The 23,164-nt window shown below is 33.1% G+C and overlaps 1 protein-coding gene across 1 annotated transcript; it reads right to left on the reverse strand.

The window, feature by feature from the left end:
- On the reverse strand, positions 1–22,792 carry LOC117110270 (E3 ubiquitin-protein ligase arih1-like). The gene is made up of 14 exons (XM_033252908.1): positions 22,182–22,792; positions 19,307–19,495; positions 18,859–18,927; positions 15,683–15,775; positions 13,281–13,336; positions 11,483–11,656; positions 9,823–9,865; positions 8,828–8,977; positions 8,241–8,293; positions 5,533–5,590; positions 4,879–4,962; positions 3,108–3,284; positions 1,855–1,967; positions 1–1,094 (listed from the first exon to the last, which is right to left on the reverse strand). Exons 1-14 carry the CDS (start codon positions 22,401–22,403, stop codon positions 1,010–1,012), a joined length of 1,566 nt encoding a protein of 521 aa, XP_033108799.1. The 5' UTR covers positions 22,404–22,792; the 3' UTR covers positions 1–1,009.
- Between the last annotated feature and the right edge of the window lie 372 nt (positions 22,793–23,164).

Raw genomic sequence — 23,164 nt, forward strand, 5'->3', positions numbered from 1 at the left:
TATCGAATTGTGCTAGTGTAAAAACTTCTCTTATTTCTTTTGTTTTCTAAACAATTGCTTTCTAGCGTTTTTATCGTTATCGTTGAAGTATAAACAGGCCTTTAGATGCCTTCCTAACCAAAAAAAAGGAAGGTTATGTCAAAATATAGGTAAACGATTGGCAAGTTATACATTTTCAACCAGATCTCAAACACAAGACCCTTAAGCTATCCTGTCCTTTTGCAAAAATTAATTTTTAAAAAAATCAAACAGTCCTGTAAATAAGGAGTAGTATAGGTCTTGGGTCGCCTCAAATAAGGGGTTTGCAAATGAATCTCCACCTGAAAGGCTTGAGAACCAGGAATGGTCCAAGAGTGTAGAGCATTCTCAGTGGGATGTGTTTTGTCTTTCCTTTTTCCAGAAGCCAGCACGTTTCCATACCCTATGCTATAAAATATGGTTATTAATCTTAATCTAGGATTTTGTCTGATTTTGTCAATACATATTTTGATCATACAGATAAAACAATTCATAATAAATAAATATTCTGTTACTAAGAGATAAACTTAAAATAAAAAAATATACTAATACTAATTTTAATATTAGTAGAAAATTATTAATAAACGAATTTCAATAAAAATATTAATTATTATTACTTTATTATTATTATAATAAAATAATTATAATTTTAATAATGATAATAATAATACCTACTTAACCTAAAATTATTTCTCAAAAGCATAGTTCATAGTAATATATTCAATTTATTTTCATTTCTTTTGCATCTGCTCTAGAAATTTCCACACAACAATCCCAAAACCTTTTGAATTTTATCATTCAAAAGCTATCTAATAAATTGCAAATTAACTCTTCTGTAAGAACAACAACCATATTGAAAATACTTGATTACTATTTATATAAGTGTTCAAATTAATTCTAATTTCTGGTTGTATTGAGTGCAAAAATGCTATTTTTTAATAGACTTTACATGTATTAAAATGTGATATAGTGACTGGTATAACACCAAGCCTTAACATTCATAATACACCCAAGAGTCTTTCTCGTAGCCTTCATGCACATGTTCGAGAAGTACTTTACGTCGACTATCGCAGTATCTGCAAAGACAAAAGTAAACATTGCTGGATTTGAGGATTTTCATATTGAAGTCTGTTTTTGCAGATACCGAATCTGTATCTCATTGAAAATTTATTCGGCGAGTTGACTGGCCGAATCGATTAGGCGGGGGCGATGCTAACTACATCCTTTAATGCCTGCGCTGGCTCAAGCCACAGCTCGCCCAGTGTTCGGTTGGTAGAACCAAGTCTTCACGGATAAGGAATTTAAATGGATCGTGTGCACTTTAAAGAACCCACTGCATCTTTCGGAAGAGGAGGGGTTCCGGTGATGCTTTGGTTCATTTTAGCCCTGTCGTCGTGGAATGATGTGAACATGTAGCTACTATAAGCACCTCTTTATGGGCGCTAGGTAGTCACAGACGACACCCATATGCAATTCAGACACAACAAAGCTGCAATTATTCTCCTACCTTCTATTTGAGTATTTTTTACAAGAGCAATTCAGTATATTCATTGAAATTTTAAGTGGTTTTACAGATTTGACTTTAGACAGTAAATCTTTAATGCCTCTGCCATAAACAAAATTTAAGGCGTATGTTTCACAGGTTGTCACTGATTAAGGATGTAAGCATGATTCATGCATTTTTAAAGAGATGAGTAAACCTGTAGTGTGTTAGCAAGTCTTCACAACCAAAACGTGCCTGTGTATAAAAAGATGTGTGTGTGTATGCTCTGTCATCATATGGACCAGTTACAAGATTTTATTCTGCTACTATGTATAATACTCTATAATACTGACCTGGATTTATCTTGGACTTTTTGCTTGATGTCAATTATGGAATCTGACGTAATGTCTCGTTCTAAGTACTCTGACAAAAACTCTGTTGCGTTTTCTAAATCTTTCTGGTTCTCCTAATAAAAAATCCACAAAATATTTGGTTGCTTATTTATTGTAATTAAAGCATTATGACTCTACTATGACTCGGCCTAATATACTAGAAACAAAAGACTGGAACTCTGGCATATCAAAAGTAAAGCAGATACACATCATATCTTTTACGCATCTCCTGCCGTACCCATCATGCAATTCAGTGATACAGTTTTTATCTATGGAGTACTCTCTTGAGCTTCTAGTACCTATGTGACAGGGATGATATGTATATTGATGAATGAAAACAATGCAATACTTTTGATATAACAGTAGTATTGCTGATAAGTAAGGTTACAGAGGTCATCCTTTTTCATCATTTTCAAGAGAATACAAAACAAAATAAAATAATGCTTGTGGTCATTTTTTCATTTTAATACTTAGAATACATGCTGTTCACCCCTCACCTTTAGTGTATGTTTTGTACATAAAAATGATAAAAAAAATAATGATCCCTAAACACTACTTGAGGAACTACATAATTTAGGGACCAGCATCATCTGCAGTACTGTGCCATAGGCCACATTGTACAGAAAACCTACAGCTTAAGACAATGTGCTGTAACCTGGGGTGAATAAACATTGTTTACCACCAGTTTCAAGCAACTGCACTACGATGATTTCTTATGTTCTTTTTTTCTATTAAACTAAATTTTAGCAATTGCGGCGAAGACAACCCAAACCAGTAACTCCTCGCAAATTGTGCTTTGGAGATAATGGCCAAAACATGTTGGAATGTCAAAGTTTCAAAAGTCTATTTTATTTCACTAAACTAAACTTTATATATCGATTCATGTATCTAGACATCATACTATGTTGTTATTTTCTCCATTTTCAATGTTAAAACAAAATTTTTTAATGATTTGGTGATAGTCTCTGCATGCGAAATGTCCAAATTTTTTTAATTTGAAGGCTGATTTCTTTTTGTTCTTTAGACAGCTGTATGTTTAAACTCCTGTAACTTCATAAGAAAATGTCAGATTTAAACAACTCTTTTACCAACTTATAATTGTCATTTTACTGTTTAATCCTGTATTAATAACTGAAAATAATCTTTTTGTGAGGTGTGACTCATTTGGCTTGTTTTTACCACATATTATTGTGCATTTTAATTGGCTCACTAACCTCAAATATTATACTTTGATTATTTTTTCCAAGATAGAAAGCGAACACGTATGTATTCATGAGGGTGGTACGGCAAGAGGTTAGCACGTCCACTGCTTTCTTTAGGAACTGCACTTCGATCCATGACATGTTCATCTGTTGCATATCTTCCATTTTACTTTTAATCTTGCTGTACAGCTGAAATAATCAAATGATAATTATATTATAATATCATAACAATCATTATCAAAAGTGCGTCACTTTAAAGGCAGTTTTCCACTAGGCGAATTTATTCGCGCGAATTGAAAATTTGTACCTGTACGCATGCGCATTTGAGAATCTCGTGATGAAAATTAAACTGGGCATGCTTATAGGCGAAAATTTTTGATTCGCGTGAATAAATTTGTCTAGTGGAAAACGGCCTTAAGAAGCATATTCACGTGTATTCTCATTTACTGATTTGAGAGCAAGTACACATGACAGAGGAAGAAAATAGAATAAAGCAATGTAGAGCTCTGTCCACACTATCAAATTTTCTTAGAAGAAAAACTGTTGTATGCCCATATATAGTCATGATGTGCCCATATATAGTCATGATGTGGCCATATATAGTCATGATGTGCCCATATATAGTCATGATGTGCCCATATATAGTCATGATGTGCCCATATATAGTCATGATGTGCCCATATATAGTCATGATGTGCCCATATATAGTCATGTTGTGCCCATATATAGTCATGATGTGCCAATATATAGTCAGGATGTGCCCATATATAGTCATGATGTGCCCATATATAGTCATGATGTGCCCATATATATAGTCATGATGTGCCAATATATAGTCAGGATGTGCCCATATATAGTCATGATGTGCCCATATATAGTCATGATGTGCCTATATGAGGCTTGCCATTCTAAAACTAGCACACTGTCAGTAATTGTTAAACTGAGTATTTAGCATAAGAATGTGGCAGTATTGTATACTTTAGTACAGAGAAGCTGTAATACTTTTACTTCAGCAATAGTAAGTTGATTCCAGCAAATGACCCATTATTTTAAAGCTTAAAATGTGGAAAATGTGACTCCATTAAACAGGCATTTTTCATTTTTTATTAACTGTGGCCAGTTTTAGGAAGGCAAGCCTCATATTTTGTCTAAAATGTGATGTCATCATGACCATATTTAGGCATGTCACACGTTTTTGTCACATAAAATTTGATAGTCTGTGCAGGGCTGAATGCTTTGTAAGGTACATGACACAAATCACCCACATCAAATAACAACACAAATTCACACTATGCTATTAATGGTAGTGCAATGGACCGTTCCAGAGTCTCAACTGACCAATCGGAACGGTGCCAGGAATACAGGCATGTCCAACAAATACATGTGTTGTCTACAAACGCGCATGTTTATGTACATTAATGCTACTGCTTTGAAGGACCTTAGCAACAATATCCAAGGGGTGGAGCTTAGTGGAAAGGTCCACTGATACACAGGCTATGATAAGATAAGCTGCACCCTGTCACCATGCTACAGACACCCATGTTAAATCCATGCGAGTGTTACAAGCATCTGTGATATCTGTTTTCTTAGATGGACATCAAAAGGGACACATGCCAATCTTACACGGATACCCCTTCACACAGACACAAAGAAGACAAAAAAAGCATGGGACGCTTGACATATTTTACTAGAAAAAGTAACATTTTCTCTTCTGTAAATGCAGCTAATATCAGATTTGTGCATAAACATCTTTCATCTCATAATAAACTCTACATTCACTTACTTTATTTTCAAACTTAAGACTCTGCATGTGGTTCATGTATCGATTACAATAGAAAAGGTATCTTTGCAATGCTGATCGAGATTTCTGCAAACATGAAGATATAACCACAATGTGAAATTACTTATTGATTTTAATTAAATTATAATAAAAAAACATGATCATATTTATCAAGTTAAAGTAACCAATAGAATAAACCATATAACTTTCATTGACGATGTTTAGTTAATGATACATTTATTTACATCCAGGAACCAATATAACATAATGCAAGCATTGCATTGTGCAGTATTGGATGAACAAGGTTTACCTTGTATCCTGTATGAACAATAATAATATTCCTAGATTAAAATTAATTAGCTTTTTACGATTAACATTGTCTTTTAGCATTAAAATTCTTGTATTAAGATTATTGATACTGATAGCATTAAAGATACTGTTTGTAGTAAAATCTATAGATTTTATGGAAAAATAGCAACAATTTAATAAAAAATTGAATTCTTAATTTGTAAGCAATTGCAATAATTGTATTCTATTTAACGCTTATTAAGTCAACACAAACAATGTCGTTATTAATCGTAGACAAAGATCAATTTACTTATCAATCCAGGATTAATATTTATCTGCATATTAGGATCAATAATCCCTATATCTCACCTCCTGATTATCTCTAGCTTTTTTTGCTTCATCTTCATCATACCTATTACAATTATACCTGAAATACAGAAATGATAGGCCTATTATTCAGAAACATAATTACAATACGTAAATGTATAAAAAGAACAATACTAATAATATGTAAGGTTTAAGTAAATACACTCATAAAACTCTCTATGCACTTAGCACTATTATGCAAGTCACTGGAACAACTGCATATGGAACACATTCCCATATCCCTAGAGTGAGAATTCCATAATGTTGCAGCTATTTATGAGTATATTAATACACCCGAGTGGGAGGAGAAACAACATAAATATTATGCATTGCCCATGACCAGCCTAGACTATTTCAAACCTACAAAGATCCAAATGCTTGGAGTAAGATCTCTTGAATGACAGCATATACCACAAATACTCTGCCAACTGTTTTCATTTATTTATTATTTTTATTTTATAAGATTTATATAGCGCACATATCCGATTATGGAAGAACTGCTCAAGGCGATTTTTTGCCCATGGTCAATGGACACAGAATCAATCATACACAACGTGCAAGCTCCTCCAACCCATGGGGAGTTTGTGCTTGTTTATAAATTAAATTTTAGTTTCTTGTGGCTAAAAAGTGCCTCGAGATGGTTTTTACTTTGGAAGGCACTATAAAAAATACATGACCATTGAGTAATTTCATTCTGAATCACTCGCCTCCTACCTGGTCAGGAACCCATTTATAATACTACTATGTGAAGTGAGGCAAATGCAGGGCTCAAGCAGTGTGACGAACATAGGTCCCGAACCCTTGACCTTCCAACTGAATGCCCAATGCCTTACACGCTGCACACTTTGCCTTAAACATTTACATCTGAACATTATCTTACTTTGCTACTGAATTATTCACACTTGAATTACGTGTGGGTAGATGTAAACTGATCTGGTTGCATGTGGAAGTAAGTGGCGAAGTGCATTAACGCTTTGGTCTTCCAATCAAAAGGTCGAGCACAAGGATGGTATTATTGCAAGTGTCTTTGTCAAGGCACTTCATCAATGTGTCTCTCTCTGCCCAGTATATACATGTGTATATGGTAGAATATGAATTACTAAATGAAATTGGTCTAGTGCTGAGCTAAGTGCATACTTCCAAGGCAATGGAGGAAGTTCCACATTGTGCAAGACATAATGTATCAAATCACAAGAGTCGTTTGTTCGTATGAATCATAATCGATTTTAGCTGCTGTTAATAGGGAGCTTTCGATTTGTGCTACGACGCATCGCTGGAACGGAATCACTCATGCGTCCTGTCCTACATGGTGTCCTATGTTATCTGCATAGGTAGATTTGGCCAAATTGCATTCCAGAATCTACGATGAGGTGACCTTAACGTTCTCACATGCGCAGATGACTTTTAGTGACGTCATTACGTTCTACGTCCTACCGTCGTCGTGCAATCGAAAGCTCCCTATTAATTGACTGGAACAGTCATGGCAGGGTCACTGACGAGCAGGTTAGCAACATGCCATCCCATTTATACTCCTGAGTGGAGAGAGGCAAACTTAAGTAAAGTCCCTTGCCCAAGGACACAAGCAATGCGACAAGCGTCGGTTCTTTACAAGGATAACAAGAGTAGTCACTACTAGAGTGTATACCTTCGCCCTGTGCCTGAATACTGAACAATACGCAGGCTGTGTACGATGGGAAATTCCATTATTTTCTTTTATGTTTTCATTTAATTTCAGTGACCTTGACTTTTGTCCTTTTCTGCCAAAAAGTTAAGCACCTCTTTCTTAGATTATTATGTTCCATTCCACTAAATTTTATGAGGATCTATTACTTAGTTTTTGCATAATCTTGCCGGCAGACAGACAGGGGTGAATACATAACCTCCTTGGCAGAGGTAATAATAATGCCTTGAGCACCTATTATTGGCAAGTGCAGATGCTCTACCATTATAACAACCAATTTTTTATTTTAAAAAAACCCATGATGTATGTTAATTAATATACTGTAGAGTCAAAATTACACATATGAAATGCATAGCACTCTGTTGAAATAACTTTAATACAATTTATTCACAAGCAGTAGTTAGTAATGTGTGTCACTCAGTGCTGCTGGCATACCATTGCCAGCTAAAGCTTGTGAATAAATTTGATTTGAGTTACGGAGTGCGATTCATTTCATGATTTCTGCCACTGCTGATTCATATCATGCATATAGCTCTTCACTAACTATAACATAAATGTTTCCTCTGCCAGAGGTGCAATATGTAAAATCACATCCGATGCTTCTTCGTACATCACATACTGGTCCTAGTCTGCTAATTTTCTCATCAGTGATGTAATTCTATTTCTATTCCCGATAGCTTTCACAAGCATGAAATGTATTATATGATTTTGGAACGTTTATAAATGTTTTTAATTTTTACTTTACCAGTTGAAATTCAAATCCAAACAAAATGACATGTACATTGTATATAGATTGAGCTGAGCCTGACTACTCTTATGGAATCATTAAAACACTGAAGATATTTGTACCAGAAGAGCACTAGTATCGTATATCAATTAAAACTAGCCTGAAAAACTAATATTGTTTGTGTTTTACATGCAAATAATATAAATATATTTTGTATTACCTCACCATATAACAATATTTAAAAAATTATAGTTATTTTAAAACATATTTTCTATTGTTTTCAAGAGTATTAACAATTTTTACCATGATGATCCATGTGGCTCCCAAGGCCCCAAGCAAACCCAACAGAAATCAGCCTGTAGAAGATATAAAATCAAGAGGTTAATGGTTGTACATCTCAGTATTGTAAAATCCGGGTCTTAAAAATTCTAATCAAATGAGAGACTTAATTACAGGATTAATGTGTAGCATACATAGGCACTAGAAGTGTGAATTAATATTAATAAAATATAAATACTTATATTACTTTATAATAATTAATGGAAGTATAGATAAAATCAATAAAACAAATTACATAACTTAAAATTTTATTGTTTTTTGGTTCAAACAAAATAAAAATTAAGACAGCCTTTATATTCTCATGTTCAAATGACTTATTAATATAAAAACTTCCCATCAATTATTTCAAGGTCTTGACCAGCCAGGAAGTACTAGGTTCAGACTACATATATTGCATCTCTGGTTACGACTATCATATGATTAGACACCAGTTTTCTTAAAGTTAAACACATAATTTTTTCAGTTCAAATTACTTTCTCAGTATAATTTATTGTTTGCATATTATTTCAAGCATGTGACTAGCCCAGAAACAAAGGGCACAAAGTACATACCTTGCAGCTCTGGTTACGACACACCATGTGATTGCAGCCACCATCTTTCTCAATGGTCACATGACACTTGGGACATTCTTTGGTGTTAGCAGCTATCCAATTGGATGTCTCACTGTCATCGTCACACTTCTTTATCCACTTCTTGAGCCACTAAAGGTGAAAGGTCGGATATTCATAATTCAATTTAAAAGAACTAGGTTACAACAAAACAAAACAATAAGAGAACTAGGTTATATTAGATCAGATACAAATAGATAAAATAATTAAAGATAAACAAGTAATGTTATATAATATTAATTAGTATCATTATAATTTATACATAACTGTTTTTATTACCTTTATTACCATCATTAGTAATATTATTGTAACTTTATGAAATATAGTAATATTTGGTATTTTCACAAAATGACAAAACTGCCTTATTCCTTTTTTTAAATATAAATATAAAATTCACATTTCTTGATTACTGATTTATTTCATTTCCTAATTAAAAGCCACAATTTCATACTAATTTATTTACACAGAAGTGATTTCTTTCATTTCATTTACTATAATTATGCTGGAGAATGATGATACATAGATCTATTTATATTTTTAATATATAGTACAATAAAGTATATAATCATATGATGACTATATATAGTCTTTCATAATAAATGCTACATGTTTGTAGATCTGCATAAAGTACTGAAATAAATATCACTCGGCCATTAGGTATCAATTGACAATTTTAATGTAATCCATATTTAGTAAATCATCGCTCATCCTCACACGTAGGCCTTCATTATGCATTGCACAATTTGCACAGTATCAAATTACATGTTGGATTAAATAAATTACATAATGCATTGAATGGAAAATGAATTCCCGTTAGGAAGAAAGAACAACAAATACAAGGAATCCTGAGGCATAATATGCATTCAGGAATTTCTACCATCGACTGAAATTATTTTAAGATTAAATATATTACAGCTTACAATGAAAACAATACTTACTATACACTTTACTGGATCATGCCACATTTCTCCACATGAAAAGCTAGAGAACAAGGACAAATATTAATGTGTATTTGAAAAAAAGAATGTTGATTCTATTCATAATGATGATTGTAAAACTCATTTTTAACATTCATTCATACATTGAAAGCTCATAAAAACCTTTGTGTCAAGATGAAATGAAACTTATATTCTCAACTGGCTGTTACAAAGGAAATCCTCTAATTAGTTAAATTGTAAGAGTAACGCAGGTAGACTACTCACTAGTTTTGTGGTATATTTCAAGACTTGAACCAATAAAGAGCAGAAGATCCTGAGGTATAATACTTCAGGATCTCCAATGCTCTTTTCTTTAGGTTGAAATAAATGTTTATGAATAATATGGAATGTGAATCTGGTTAGGGAAATGTATACAACATAATTGACTTGAGTTATCACAAGCTTTCACCAGTAATCTATTCTATGCTCACGCTAGTCATGGCGAATTGAGATGCCGTTTAGCGAAGAAAAAATTTGCATCGTTCGCCAAATTGGCGAAAGGAAATTTATACATACTGTATTAAACAAATGTAATTTTCGTCTAGTCTAGGCCTAGGCTCTTCTTAAGTAACTACCATCTCGAGCAGCAGAGATATCGCCTCACTAAGCAACCCTATTTTCACCACATGTGCTGTATAGATTTACAGATACTGTCAAGTTCATGTCGAAAATCCCAGATAGATAAATCGTTTTGGGCATGCGTACGGACATGCATGGGTAGTTTTTAAGCAAGCAGTCGCTGATCATTGCCTGCACATGACACGCTGAAACTATCGTTCCCATGATAAAGAGAACACTAAAACGATATTTCTTCGGCGATTTCGTTACTTAAAACATAGTATTATACTACTTAAAATAATACATGTATTCCGAAAATCTGAATCTCCTAATTTCTAACATTTTATTTGGTTCAAACACAAAAATTAACTTCTAAAACCAGACAGTTATGTAAAAATTTCGAAAATTAGAAATAACAAAACAACAAGCATAGGCTTACCAGATGCCGTGAAAACAAACTGTCATGCCATGGAGATTATAATAAATTTATTAAAATGACACGCCAGCAAATGTTAATAAAATGAAAGTTAAACCTTCCAAGCTCCACCAGATAAAACTCAAAGCATGCTTCTGCGGGTGATTCTTTTCAGTAGCCCAACAATTAATTTGGATTCAGACATCGTTAGATTTGTCAGTGTAGATTACAAAAGTACATAGCCTCAGTCATGTTGCTATTTTAATTACGGAGAAATTTTGTAGAGAATGGAATTTGAATTTTTTAGATTTATTTATATTTATCTCTAAAATAAAACCATTATGATTTCTTTATTTGTTTAAATAAATCTGTTTAAATATTCATCGTCTTACACTGAGCTTCTTCCTGTCACGCACTATGAAACTTTGGGCGATCTGACGCCATCCCAATCATTGAAGCATGTGTTTGCACACCACCACCGCATCCCCGAAAAAAAAAATTAATCAATTGTCGGGCAGGGTTTTCTGCGGGATCTTTTAAAAGAAGTCTGAGGACCCTTCCCCAGGAATAAATGGTCAATCAATCTTATATCAAGAAACAATAGAATACTATAGAATATTGTAAAATAAGATACTATGAACAACATACCAAAATACGTGTCCACACCGACATTTAACCGGCTTCACCTCATTGTGGTTGACTTTAATAGCGTATGGACAATCAGGAGCTGGGCACCAACGCATCAGTCGATTGCAACCCACAAAACTTAGTGTGATAAGATGCTGGTATTTTAACTTAACACGAGGCTCTTTAACTAGATTCCTGTGAAGTAAAGATAATTGAGAAAACATAGTAAATAATAGTTACTGATATAATAGGGAAGAGGATGTTAATGGAAATCTTACAAGCTGATGATTTAATTAATTGAAAGCCAACATTCATGCGTCTTTACCTGTTGTAATTGAAAACATTCTGAATCACAACAAAGATTACTGGCTTAAAGAGGCCTCTTAAAAACAAACATATAATTAAGGAAGCGGTTCGGCGCAGCAAGAATGGTTTGGTTTCCCCACCTCGAGGTCAGCGTTTCAATCCCTCGCTGTGTATTTCGCTTGTCTCCTTGAGCAAGGCACTGTATCTGCGTTGCTTCTTTTCACCCAGAAGTATAATGGGTACACGGTGGTGTTGTCTGTTCTGCGCCAACATGGCAGCAACACTTTAAGCACGTGGACCCAATGAGCAGGGAAAACAAAGCGCTGCGTTACCTAAAGGAAAAGTGCTGTACACGCAGCAAGTAACAAGTAATCAATGTTGAAAAAAACCAGTCATTTATCTTTTTCTATAAATATTGAAACTTCCTGAATAAGAATGATTCCTTATTTGACATCTGATTGAACATATTTTGTCTTTTCATGTCTGTTAAGCTTGTCTAAAAGCTATCAATTTCTATGTGACATCTTTACCCATACATAAATTTGATGATGTCATATCACACACACACACAGTATGTACAAATCACAGGTATTTGTCACATCCATCATAGTGTGGGCAGAGTTGGAAGTTGCATTGCTCTACTTCAGTGAAAGACAAAATCTGATATAAGTTATGAAAATGTAATAATCTACCTAATAGCAAATAGTATCACTAAAGCTGTCAAGATTTTCATTTTTTTTTTCTTTGGACAAAAAAAAACAACTGTTCAATGGTCATATATAGTCTTGATGTGCTTATATGATCATGTTGTGATGTCATCATGACCATATTTGGACATGTCACATATTTTAGTCAGAGACAATTGGATAGAACTTTAGACAATGATATAAATAGATATTTTTTTTGTAAAAATGACAAAGATGGCAATGAAAACACTTAAACAATATTTCAATCATCATTAAAGAAAAGAAAATTTAAAAATAACTCATCTATAGTGGTATCTCAACATGTTTTACATCATTTATTCCTTATGTTTATAAACTCAACATATTTCATATGTAACTTAGAGCAAATGAAATTCACTACATAGTGTAAGTAATACAGAGAGTACAAGATAACTTACAACATGCAACAAACGTATCACACACATTATAAATGCTTAATGCTTAGTGATTAGTACATAAATGGATCATATCTACTTAAAATAGAATGTGTTGCTATTTCAGTCTTTAAGAATTTAACTTGCAGCTTACACTGAAATAAATAAATCTGGTTTCATGTTTAAATTAAGTATGAACAAAAAATTATCAGACGTTCATTTTTCTTCTTTTTTAAAATGGATTATACTGTTATTATTTTAATGGATATTATAATTCCCCACATGCATAGATTTCTCCAATGTCATGTCCTGAAGTTTTTGTCACATTTCCTTTTAGCAAAGGTTTTGATAACAGAGAAATTTTTAATATGGACTGGTTTCCAAAAACAAAAAACATGAGAATTCTTTACTTACATAACAGTATGATCATCTACAAGAATGTCACAGCCATGAGCTGCACATGATATTGTCTGCAAAAAAAATGATCATAATCATCAATTTATTACCTACAAAATATTAATTGCAGAAAAAATATAATAAATTGTCAAAATATTGTATACATAATAAGAGTTCCATAATGAGTGTATCCTGAATAGCAATTTGTTGTATTAGTGTTTAAGGATAAGGATAATCCTTCAATTTGTGGTCAAAAATGTTTCCCCTTAATAATACTAATAGTAATGCCCCCTTAATAGGGATGTCACAAAGGAGGGGTTTTACTATAAGACTGTGATAATTGGTTTGAATTTGATATAGTGGATGTAATATGGATCTCCATAAATATACATATCATTTTCATACAGTACTTATGCGCTAGAGTTATCATATAGGATTGAATTTCCCCAATTGCACATCAGCAAAAATTGCTAAGAGCATTGAATTTACTACAGCATTTTCCAAAGCAGCAGCCATAACATTTTTACAGATGATTTGATAAAATGCATTCATATGCAACGATAACAATTAATTTATAAAAAAATAAAAAGAATAATACTCTTATTCATCTACACTGTGAAAATTGCTTATTGACATGTTACAAAAATATTCTTATTACAAAAATATTTAGTTCTCAACATCTAAAGTTTCAAGATTAATTCAAGGTAACGCATAACTGGTTGTTTTTTTTTTAAGCCATCAGTGCTTGAATGTTGCCAATATGCAAATGTGTCTTTATTTGCAACATTCATGCCACAGTACAGTATTTACTGTTCTGGGTTTGCTAAGTTTCATGGGAATTGGAGGCATTTAATTCAGGCTTAGGGAATTTTTTAACATTTACTGTGAATGTAGGCCACATTTGACGTAGTTTCAATGATACATAAGGAACTACAGTAAAATGCTTGGCAAAAAAACTGGGGTCTACTAAAGTATTTCCTTTCTAATTGCCGAGTAGAAATTCAATCCCTGTCATAACGATGAAGTTAATTTGATATAGGGCATTGAATCTGCACTTTTTATTTATAGTGAATGTATGGAGGAAAGAGAGTATGTTTGGACTGATTGCCCCTTTTCCTTGAAAATGTTTTCTAGGAAAGCAAAAATTAATATTAATTTTGTTGTGCCTTTATTAGTACGTCATAGTTATCAGAAATATTTAACTAATCATGATCAATAATTATATCTTTGTGTGGGACATTAACCAAATTAACATCTGTTAAGTTGCCATTAAAGAATTAAAATGAATTAAATTATAGAAGATTAATATAGTTATAACAATTAACGTTTAACAGAATCTTGGTTTATAATGAAAATAAGCTAGCCTAAAGAAATGTAATTTGTTGTTAAAAAAATAGCGACAACCATTAAATTACTTGACATAATTAACCCCATTACCGGACAGGTCAACATCACCGTCATCTTCACTCGAGTGAACTTTAAAACGTATAAAGTGGACTTTGCCTAACTCAAATAATTGTTGTGTTTTCCATTAATTAACGATCTGCAAGTCAAATTTTATCTAAGTTTTTTTATCAATGTCATTTTGGATTCGACTGTACTGTCTTTTTGTTTTTTGTTTTTTAAATCTATTATTTAAGTTAAGTTCAAATGACTTTTCCTAAAACAGTTTTGCCAATGCCATGGACCACTTAATAAAAACAATGTCATGTCTAACAGTTCACCTACATTTTGTTAACAGATTATGTTTGCTATAATTGCAAAACACTTCCAACAAGACGAGTCATCAAATTATTCACATTATTTCAACTACATGAAAAAGCTTTTTCGTAGGTTTTGTCATTTTTTCCTGCATATGATGCCATTCACATAAAAATGTTAAACATGTCAGTAATGAAATCCAATTTATCAGTTTCATAACTGTCGATCATCCTACTCAATGTAGGTTTTGTAAAAAACTGGGGAGAAAAAGGTGGAAAAAAGAGTGGTTACACCCCCTCTTCCTTCAGTTTTTGTCTTAGAAAAATCTGTTGGACAACATAAAAAAATGGTTTTTCCTCCAGAGCCTGGCTTTAAACATGCCAATTTTTTATAATTCAGAACTGCATACCGTATAAATAATTTTTTAATTGTTGCGTACGATGTTCTTAGCAGATAATAGCCATTGTAATATAATATATTCTAGCACAAAGATCAGTCTTTGAAACACAGCTTATGTCACTTGTATGGTATTGCAGGCCTAATTACGTTTAAACATTTAATAACAAGAATTCAAACCCAAGATTATTTATTTAAGTAGTTTTGAAGTCTATGTTAGATCCGGTATTATGAACAAGGTTGATTTCTTGTTCCTTGCAATAGACCTAGATTAGTTAGTAAAATAAATACTTTAAAGTCATAACACCGTGCATTGAACTTACTTGGCCCATTCCTTCATCAACAATTTTCATTGTTAAATAGCCAGTCCAACAATCATTGCAAAATTTGTGACCACATTCCAATCCAGAGAAATCCTATAATAAAATAAAAATTAATTTATTAAATGTAAAACTGTTTTAATAACTGTGTACAGTAGTACTTGATGTCACATCACATTATACAGTCAAAACACCAATTTATACACACTTCTGGCTTGATGAACGGTGGTCATAAATAGGAATTGGTTGTAAATTAGAATCTGAGGTGAATCTAAAGCCAGATTACAAAGTAATGCCCTGTCCACACTATCAAATTTTGTTTGACAAAAAATGTGACATGCCCAAATATGGTCATGAACACATCCCATCATTACCACATATCATGACTATATATGGGCATACAGGTATAAGAGTTTTTCGTCAAATAAAATTTGATAGTCTGCACTGGGCTTTAGATCTATCTCCGAGTACTACTAATGGATTGAAACTAAGAAAGGGGGTAAGAGCCAAATTTAAGTCAACAAAAATGTATATATTTATTTGCAATACTCAGGCCTCTTACAGTGTTTTGAACATTTTATATACATCTATGAGCCATCCATTTAGTGGAGTTGAATAACTTGGTGGTTAGGTTGCGCTTGCTTACAAATCCGAGTCCAGTAAAAGGATTTCTTTCTCACGACCAAATCAACTCCACTTTTTAAGCCTCATAATGAGACAGTCTATGTAGAGCATCTTGTGTTTATGCTTGTGACGGGATATGCCACTTTGAATAATGAATAAGTTCACTGCTTGGCATATTCTTTGCATTCATCCCACATCAATTAATAAACAAAATAATAATAATAATAATCAAAATCAATTAACAAAATAATAATTTAAAAAAAAAAACAAATTCAGTCTAAAATTTATGTTGATGAAAGCAGCTTAGCTCAATCGGTGTGCATTTATGGCCCACGTGCATGTTAAAGAACGCATTACACTCTTCGAAAAAGAGTAGGTGATTGTCTCCTGGTGTACTACCCAATCACCACCAGAAGGACCCCACTGGAAATAAGTCTTCTAGACTTTCGTGGGCTATACTTGTTGTTTACACCGAATAAATCCAAGGTTATGTTAGAAAATCATATTTTAAATATTAAAAATGTTTTTAAAATCATCATTGGGAGTATTATTTAAGGTAAACTTTGCAAGTGGTACAACAAAATATACTGATGACGTCACTAGGAGCCTGGTTATAAATACGTAGTAATTTGGGGTGTTTTAAATCATAGGTTTGACTGTATTATAATACTTCTGCATTAACTATGCATAGTGATATGCAGGTACAGTAGGCTGGATGATCATTTCCTTTGCATGTAAATGCATAAAGCCAGTCAGGGACAAAGTAACCGCAGGTGGAGTTGGTTCAAGCAATAAGCTGTCACAATCCATCATATATTAATTTATGTCTTGATTTTGAGCTCAGAAATTACAATCAGCTAACTGAAGATTAGTATTTATTGTACAATTAATATGCTTCTAAAATCTTCTACAAATTATATTAGTAAAACTATGTTTTTAACAAATGTTCTTTAAAATATTTCTAAGAATATACAACAGTAAAAATATCTCATCAGAGAGGAATAAACACAATTTCAAAACCTTTTCTCTCCTGAATCCATTATGATACCTTAATCTACCCTCATATCTATCCACCGCATGGGTTTTAGGTTTTCAACTATAATTTATCGCATGTAATTGTTTTGTGTCTTCTCATTACACCATGATGTTTTATTATCGATATCAAGTGATGAGCGGTAGAGATGGAAGCTGAATACATTTCCGCTTTCAGCATAATTTAGATTCAAATTCCTCAGTGATTACTCAGAGTAGGTGTCTTGCACTCAATGGTAATGAGGAAGTAACTAACGGCTAGCCTTCATGTAAACCATACAGTATATTTTAATTAATACCAATTAAATAGTAATAAAAATGTATGGTTTTACATGAGGATATACTGTGTTACGATAAGACTCGATAATACGTTATTGTCATTTACACAACATAATACAAATTACATTTGATATACCGTATATTCCAAAGTATTAGCTGCACACCTAATTAGGATGTGAAATATCATTTTTTTTTTTTTGTGTCACCTATGTATAAACCACACCTATTTTTAAGCTCCAAACCGTTAACAAAACGTTAAGTTTTGAATTATTTTGAAATGTTTACATTATTTTATATTACAAATGTTCAAATAAAGAAATTTCAACTTTATCAGCCAATTATTAACCAACAAACTGGAAATGTGTATAATTCTGTCTAATTACAATGAAACAACGTATTACTCTAGGGAAATCTCCATTTGTCACTAGTGACGGTCGTACCGCGTCAATTCTTCAACAATCAATTTAATTTAAGTTTAATAAAATCTACAATAGAATACTTAAGCGAGTATATTTATCAAGTTATTCTAAACCAATCATTTTGTTATTATGGTAAATAATAACAGCCGGTACTAAGCTAAAAGTATTGGTAATTCTAGGCCTGAAGTCATTAGTATTCACAGCCCACTGTGCAAAGCACGCAACATCAAGCACAACATTTTTTGTAAACAAAACAGAACTGAGAAATACCATGTGATACAAAGTTTACACATGGGCAGATGATGTATGCCATTTTACATTTAAATTCCAGTAAAAAAGTATAAAAGGAACTTAAAAAGGAAACTCATGTTTTTATAGTACACATTATTTTCACAAGTTTTTATTCTAAAATCGTAACACTACACAGCGGTATCATTTATTCTTTTAATTAAGGCACCAGACATCATACAGCATGTTCCAACCACTTCACCACCAATCACGTGTTTTGTTGTTCATGAAGCTGCTCACGTGACCTCAAGGACCGAAAAATCGTTTTATTGTTTTGAGCGAATAGATGCCTTACAGTAGGAGGCAGAATTCCTCCAAAAACTACCTTTAGCTTCAGCTGTTTTTCATGAAATAATGCCTCCTTTGACCTCATTTTTCTATAGGGTCCTAAGAACTAGACTATAATGTCATAGTAGTAGCTTGCTTGTTACTTGGGCCTCAGAGAGCCAATCTCACCACAAAGTATTTTTTTTTAAAACACACTTGCAATCCATCATAATTTCTATTAACATATTTATGATGCAAAGCAACACTTACTTTTGTTGGTACTGTACGACAACAAATCATACACACTTGCATCAGGCAGGAAGATGACCTTGTATGAACCTATGCAACAAAAACAAACACAATGTCACAGTTTGTGAAATAATTTACAGATAAATTTCTATTTAACTTGTCATCTTTTATGAAGATATATGAAAATCAAAAGCCAACACTGAGATATAATGTAAAATTCAGTATATTAGGGAAATATTTGAACACACTCTAATTACTGTTTATAATTTGACTACCACACTTGAAAAGACTGTACCAAAACATTACGTCCATTACATCAAATTACTTGCTCATAAAATTTCAAACTAATATGAGATTTAGCCTATGCCTGTAATTGATAGTTGTGAATATTCTCGTTAACAAGACTAACAAAATAAACTTGCAAGTACTACTAGTAGTTATGTCATAAATAGGAATTAAGACTTCTTACTTTTGAAGATGATGAGGAGGAGGAGGAGGAAGAGGAAGAGGAGGAATGTGGCATATGTTGCCGATGAGGGCTAACTATATGTGCTTCTGAAAATAATCGTTCCTGGTCACCGTCATAGTAGCGTTCCATAAGTTTTTCCTTATCCCATTTGAAATGATTTAGTAAGATGCGTGTTACTGTTGCGGGTATCTGTAGAAAAAAGTAAGCATATTATTAACATTATAAAAATTTATATTATTAATATTATTAGTACTTAGGTTTAGATAAATGTATTATAGTTGAGAATTATCTCTAGAAAAAGATATCCATAATACAACAATTATTAGTGAGCAAAAAAATATCCATAATACAAAAATTATTAGTGACTATAAACCGTAGGCCCAGTGTACACAAATGCTCATGTGCACTTTAAAGAACCCAGTACATCTTTCGAGATGAGTAGGGGGTTACCCCGGTGTACTGGTTCACTTGGCCCGACGTGGATAGATGAAAGTGCGCCAGTTTACTAGCTGCAAAGCACATGAAGTGACCCTCAGGGGAGGAGAAAGTTATTGAAAAGTGCAACATCTAGTCCCGAGTACATAAAGACCTTGTTCATTTGCGCTATATAAATCCATCTTTTATTATTATTATTAGATAGCATAAATAAAACATCTAATTGAATCGAGTAGCAGAGCGGTAGGGCTACAGCCTTAACATCGGCGCTGGTTCCAGCTGCTCCTTGCCCATGGTTCAGTTGGTAGAACCAAATTTTCACGGATAAGGACTTAATGGTGGTCCAGTGTATACATCTGGCACCATGTGCACATTATGATTCATTTCAGCTTCTGTTGTTGTAGAATGATATGAACATGTAGCTACCATGAAGCTCCTCTTTATGGCTTCTAGGTAGTCTAGGTAGTCACGGACCACGCCCATACGCAATTCAGCACAATGACGCTGCACGTTATGGGTTATTCCCCTACCTTTACACATTTTGTTCATTCAAAATTAAGTACTGTAGGTAAGTACCTTTCTTGAATAACTATTGCACTCTAGCCTTCAAAAATGTCAAAGAACTGCAGTACTTATTTGGTCAATTACAGTAATCCTTGGTAATATTAAATCAATACAAGGAACGTAATCCATTACTGCAATTTAGTTTATCACTAACTATAACGATTTACTGAATCCTTTTACCTTCCTGTTTTGTTGTTGTAATCACAATGAGGCAATTTTTTAGGAATGTGCTACAAAGTGGCTTTATTATTATATCTTTAAATCAGTAGCCTCCGGTTTTGAGCTCTTGATTACTTTATGTTACGATAAAGCAAGAATTATGTGATTGTTGAAAATGTGATATCACAGGTTATGTGACCTTAAACACTGTATCCATAGTCAAAGACAAACTGTAAGCCTGTCCCTTAATATTTCTGAAGTCAAATTTTACACTGAACACCAGCATTGGAAAGAGAAAAAAACACCTACAACATTGTTATCTCAGGTGAATATATTCCCTCTCGCAAAAGATTATGTTGAAGGATCCGTCTACGCATTTTTTAAATTAAGGACCAATTTTCTCACAAAATTTTCATGTCTCAATATAACACCTGGATTACACACGTTGGTTACCTGCCTGCTTACCTATTTTTCAAGTCAAATCTGTGGAACTTTCAGCAAGTTTTTAATGTATCCCTACTAGACTGAGACATTCTACAATTTTATACTCAAAATTTTGCGAGATGTACTGTACAGTAAGGGTTTTTCAAAAATAAGGGTTGGAGTATGCAGGTCACATTAGTGGAGTAATGTCCCTACCCCATGATGCATAGTTCGCTTAGGGTTGGGGTATGCGGGTCATTAGACCGTAATGGAGTAATTCATTCATTCATTCATTTATAAGGGTCTTGCTTAGATTAAAGTATTCTGCAGCATTCATGAAAACCAGACTCACTTCACTCATCATAGGTGAATACAGTGTGTATTGTGTATCAACATTGTGTATCTCACAAGTTTAAACAATCAGATTAAGATGTATTCAATTGTTGGAACTGGTGTTAATCATTATTTTGAATAGGGCAACTGCATTCTTTATGTTCTATGTCCTCAATTTCTGTGATAGTTGATGTGTGTATTGTGTGACTAATTAATGTGATGTCAGCTTCCTTGTTACTGCTAAGACAGAAAAGCTTTGAAAGCAATAAAATATCAGCATATTTGTTTGTAACATATTATGATTTTGTGAGAGTAATGCCTGAAAAATAGGAAATTACAATCATTATTTTAATGAACTACTGAATTAAATTACAGTGATGAAAGTTGATAATCTCCCACTAATCTGTTGAGGCGGTGGAGCGTCAGCCTACCATGTAATGTACTACTAGGCCTAATACTGTTAATTGCAAATTATACAATTACTATTTAGCATTACAATCCAATTTTAAGGCCATCACTTTGTGAATATAGGACGAATGAGGAAGCCCGTCATTTGACAAGGTTTTACACAAGAGTCCTCACACAAGGAATTTCTGGTTGGTGTCGTTAACAAATCACCAGATAAAAAATAAAACTTCTGCAGAGAGAGAATTCAGATCCAATGAAGATCGATGTTTCTGGCAATGAAATGAACTAACAACAAAGTGTGAATAACCATATTCTTGTCCTGGTAGTGTATAAGTGCACTAGCCTGTATATGCATATGTACTTAGTACTATACAATATATCTTGGCTCTATGTATGTCAAATATTTGGTATTTCAATTAGGCTAGATACATATTATGATGAAACTGCACTCCAAGTTTATCAAGAAGTAATTGTAAACAAAAGATTGTGTTGACATGTTAAGAATGAAGACTCAACTATAATTTAATGTATTCATAAATTAACCATACCATACCTCTACAACATTATTTACTTCTCGTATAGTATCAACCATGTGTTGAACTATTGCATCTGGATTTAACACTTCATAGGTAAAGTCATCATCTTCTGCCCTATCTCTTTGTGATGTCGATTCCTCGCCTTCCATTTCGAAGTGATCTTCGTATCCACTCGATCCTTCGTCATCCTCCTGCTCCTCTTCGTCGTCCTCGATAAAAAATCCTTCATCGTCATCCATTTAAAATATCTTCTAAAGTTATAGTCTTTTACAATAAAAACAAAAGTTAATTACTGTTCCTTTCAGAGTGGAATGTTCACCCCGTCTGTTCTATACGATCTGAAACCAACAATGACAATGTTATGATGGTCAGGCAGGAGAAAATACGTCAGTTTGGAGAGTGCTTTTTGAAGAAATCACTTAAACTCATGGACTCCCATCCAACGAACTAACATAACAATAGCAATACTAATCTTCTCTGTATAATACGGAGCACCCTGACAGTATTTATAACAATTATAGTCTTATTTTATCCGCCCAATAAACTATTTAAACAAGACAAAAATAGACCTGACACAACAACACCGCAGTCACATAGTATCATAGGCACAATCGTTTCCGAAAACACCGTCATCTTTTATTGCATTGTGGGTAATGCACATACAACTACAGAGGGCTCTGTCTATTTTACAAAATATTTCTCCAAGAAAATTCATTCACTTCTCTGAAGATATTAAATGAAATACCGCCCACTAATTGAATGCTAAACCATTTTTATTACGTATTATTTATTTATCTTTCATTTCCTTTTTAATATTTATTACGTACTATTTTTGTTACTTATATTGTTTCTTTTATTTTACATTTATTTATTTTATTTTATTTTATATTTCATAATCCCTAACCTTTTTTATTAATATAATATTAATGGTGTAGCAATGGGTTCTCCACTTGGACCACTAATGGCCAGCACGGAGCAACCTCGAAGACACCCTACAATC

Source organism: Anneissia japonica, unplaced genomic scaffold, assembly GCF_011630105.1.
Source record: "Anneissia japonica isolate Jap-2015-1 unplaced genomic scaffold, ASM1163010v1 scaffold673_len1821605_cov196, whole genome shotgun sequence".
Classification (NCBI taxonomy): domain Eukaryota; kingdom Metazoa; phylum Echinodermata; class Crinoidea; order Comatulida; family Comatulidae; genus Anneissia; species Anneissia japonica.

Coding starts and splice junctions, on each gene's coding strand:
- LOC117110270 (XM_033252908.1), bottom strand. CDS start 22,403: ATGGATGACGATGAAGGATTTTTTATCGAGGACGACGAAGAGGAGCAG. Junction 9,866..11,482: donor CGGTGTGGACACGTATTTTG/GTATGTTGTTCA, acceptor CTTGTTCTCTAG/CTTTTCATGTGGAGAAATGT. Junction 3,285..4,878: donor GTCTTAAGTTTGAAAATAAA/GTAAGTGAATGT, acceptor TGATTATTTCAG/CTGTACAGCAAGATTAAAAG.